The 1983-nt window shown below is 49.9% G+C and overlaps 1 protein-coding gene across 1 annotated transcript in view; it reads left to right on the forward strand.

Moving 5' to 3' along the window:
- The first annotated feature begins 426 nt into the window (after nucleotides 1-426).
- Nucleotides 427-1983, forward strand: part of LOC123963010 (GTPase IMAP family member 1-like) — a 2256-nt gene continuing 699 nt past the window's right edge. Inside the window, exons 1-2 of the mRNA XM_046039528.1 lie at nucleotides 427-577; nucleotides 764-1397. Coding sequence (XP_045895484.1) covers nucleotides 427-577; nucleotides 764-1397 — 785 coding nt within the window. The remainder of the gene's footprint in view (nucleotides 578-763; nucleotides 1398-1983) is intronic.

The raw sequence follows: 1983 nt of genomic DNA on the forward strand, positions 1-1983 counted from the left end.
TGTCACTAGCAAAGCACCCCCACACCATCACACAGAAAAAAAGAAAACCCATTGAATGGGATGTCCAAACCTTTAACTGTAAAGCGTTCTCAATCTGAATCCTGACAGCTGGAAGCTGGTACAGACTACAGCTCCTGTTACAGGAGGAGCACGGAAGAGACTCTGAATCAGAGGTGGACAAACAGTTTACAGAGTGAACTGACCCAAAAACCCTATCAAGAGGCCCTCAGGTGTGATTAGCTGTGGCCTCCTAGATTTATTTTTCAGTCAGTTAGGATCACCTCCTGTTTGACCCTCTCTGTAGTTAAAGTCTGATTCTTAGTCTTGCAGGGAAACCGATCCTTTATTTGGATTGAACAGGTGTTTGTGCTAGTTGTTTCCATGTTGAAAGCTAAGATCAGTTTTACTTGACTCTATGAAGAGGTCATGAAGTCTATAGTAGAGGCCAGTCCAGGATCACATGCCTTCGTCATCGTGGTCAGACTGGGCAGAATCTCTGACGCAGACATCAAACTGTTTGACAGAGATGCCCTTCAATACTGCATGGTGCTTTTCACTCATGGAGACGAGCTAGGCGGTCAGTCCATTGTTGCTGCTCTCAAACACTAAATGACTTCCAGCTGACCTGTTAACCCCTCGTGTCCACTGGACGTGTCTCTGAAGCGTTTCAGACTGAAGCAGTCTGTGATCCAGCAGACACATTGCTCAGATTTCAGACAGTAGCTCTGAGGAGATGAACTAATCTGTTCTCCTTTGATTCCAGCTGATGCTTCCAGAAACAGGAGGATCGTGCTGCTCGGTCGACCTGGAGGAGGGAAGAGTTCTTCAGGAAACACCATCCTGGGATCTCAGAAGTTCACATCAGGCTGCGGCTTTGATCCAGTCAGTACAGAGACCGTCTCTGGGTCAGCCACAGTGGGGGGTCGTCAGGTCACAGTGGTGGACACTCCAGGATTCACTGATGAAGTTCTGTCCCCTGAACAGCTGTACCTGGAGCTCATGAAGTCTATAGTAGAGGCCAGTCCAGGACCACATGCCTTCATCATCGTGGTCAGACTGGGCAGAATCACAGCAGCAGACGTTAAACTGTTTGAGCTACTTCCTAAACTGTTTGACAGAGATGCTCTTCAGTACTCCATGGTGCTTTTCACTCATGAAGACCAACTAGGCGGTCGGTCCATTGATCAGGAGATCCAGTCCAACATAGATGTAAAAAATCTGGTCTCCATGTGTGGTGGTAGATTCTGTGTGTTTAACAACAAAGGCAGCAGAAGCAGAGAGCAGGTTAGAAAGTTCCTGAACACAGTAGATGAGATGGTCACAGCTAATGGTGGACAGCACTACACCAATGACATGTTCAGGATGGCTGAGACCTTCTTTAAGGAACAGAGGAACCTGTCAGGACAGACAGCAGGACAGACAGCAGGACAGACAGCAGATGAGACAGGTCAGTCAGGAGAGACAGCAGGAGAGACAGCAGGAGAGACAGCAGATGAGACAGGTCAGTCAGGAGAGACAGCAGGAGAGACAGCAGGACAGACAGCAGGACAGACAGCAGGACAGAGAGGTCAGTCAGGAGAGACAGCAGGAGAGACAGCAGATGAGACAGGTCAGTCAGGAGAGACAGCAGGAGAGACAGCAGATGAGACAGGTCAGTCAGGAGAGACAGCAGGAGAGACAGCAGGAGAGACAGGTCAGTCAGGAGAGACAGCAGGAGAGACAGCAGGAGAGACAGCAGATGAGACAGGTCAGTCAGGAGAGACAGCAGGAGAGACAGCAGGAGAGACAGGTCAGTCAGGAGAGACAGCAGATGAGACAGGTCAGTCAGGAGAGACAGCAGATGAGACAGGTCAGTCAGGAGAGACAGCAGGAGAGACAGGTCAGTCAGGAGAGACAGCAGATGAGACAGGTCAGTCAGGAGAGACAGCAGGAGAGACAGCAGGAGAGACAGCAGATGAGACAGGTCAGTCAGGAGAGACAGCA

This window comes from Micropterus dolomieu, linkage group LG23 (genome assembly GCF_021292245.1).
Source record: "Micropterus dolomieu isolate WLL.071019.BEF.003 ecotype Adirondacks linkage group LG23, ASM2129224v1, whole genome shotgun sequence".
Taxonomy (NCBI): domain Eukaryota; kingdom Metazoa; phylum Chordata; class Actinopteri; order Centrarchiformes; family Centrarchidae; genus Micropterus; species Micropterus dolomieu.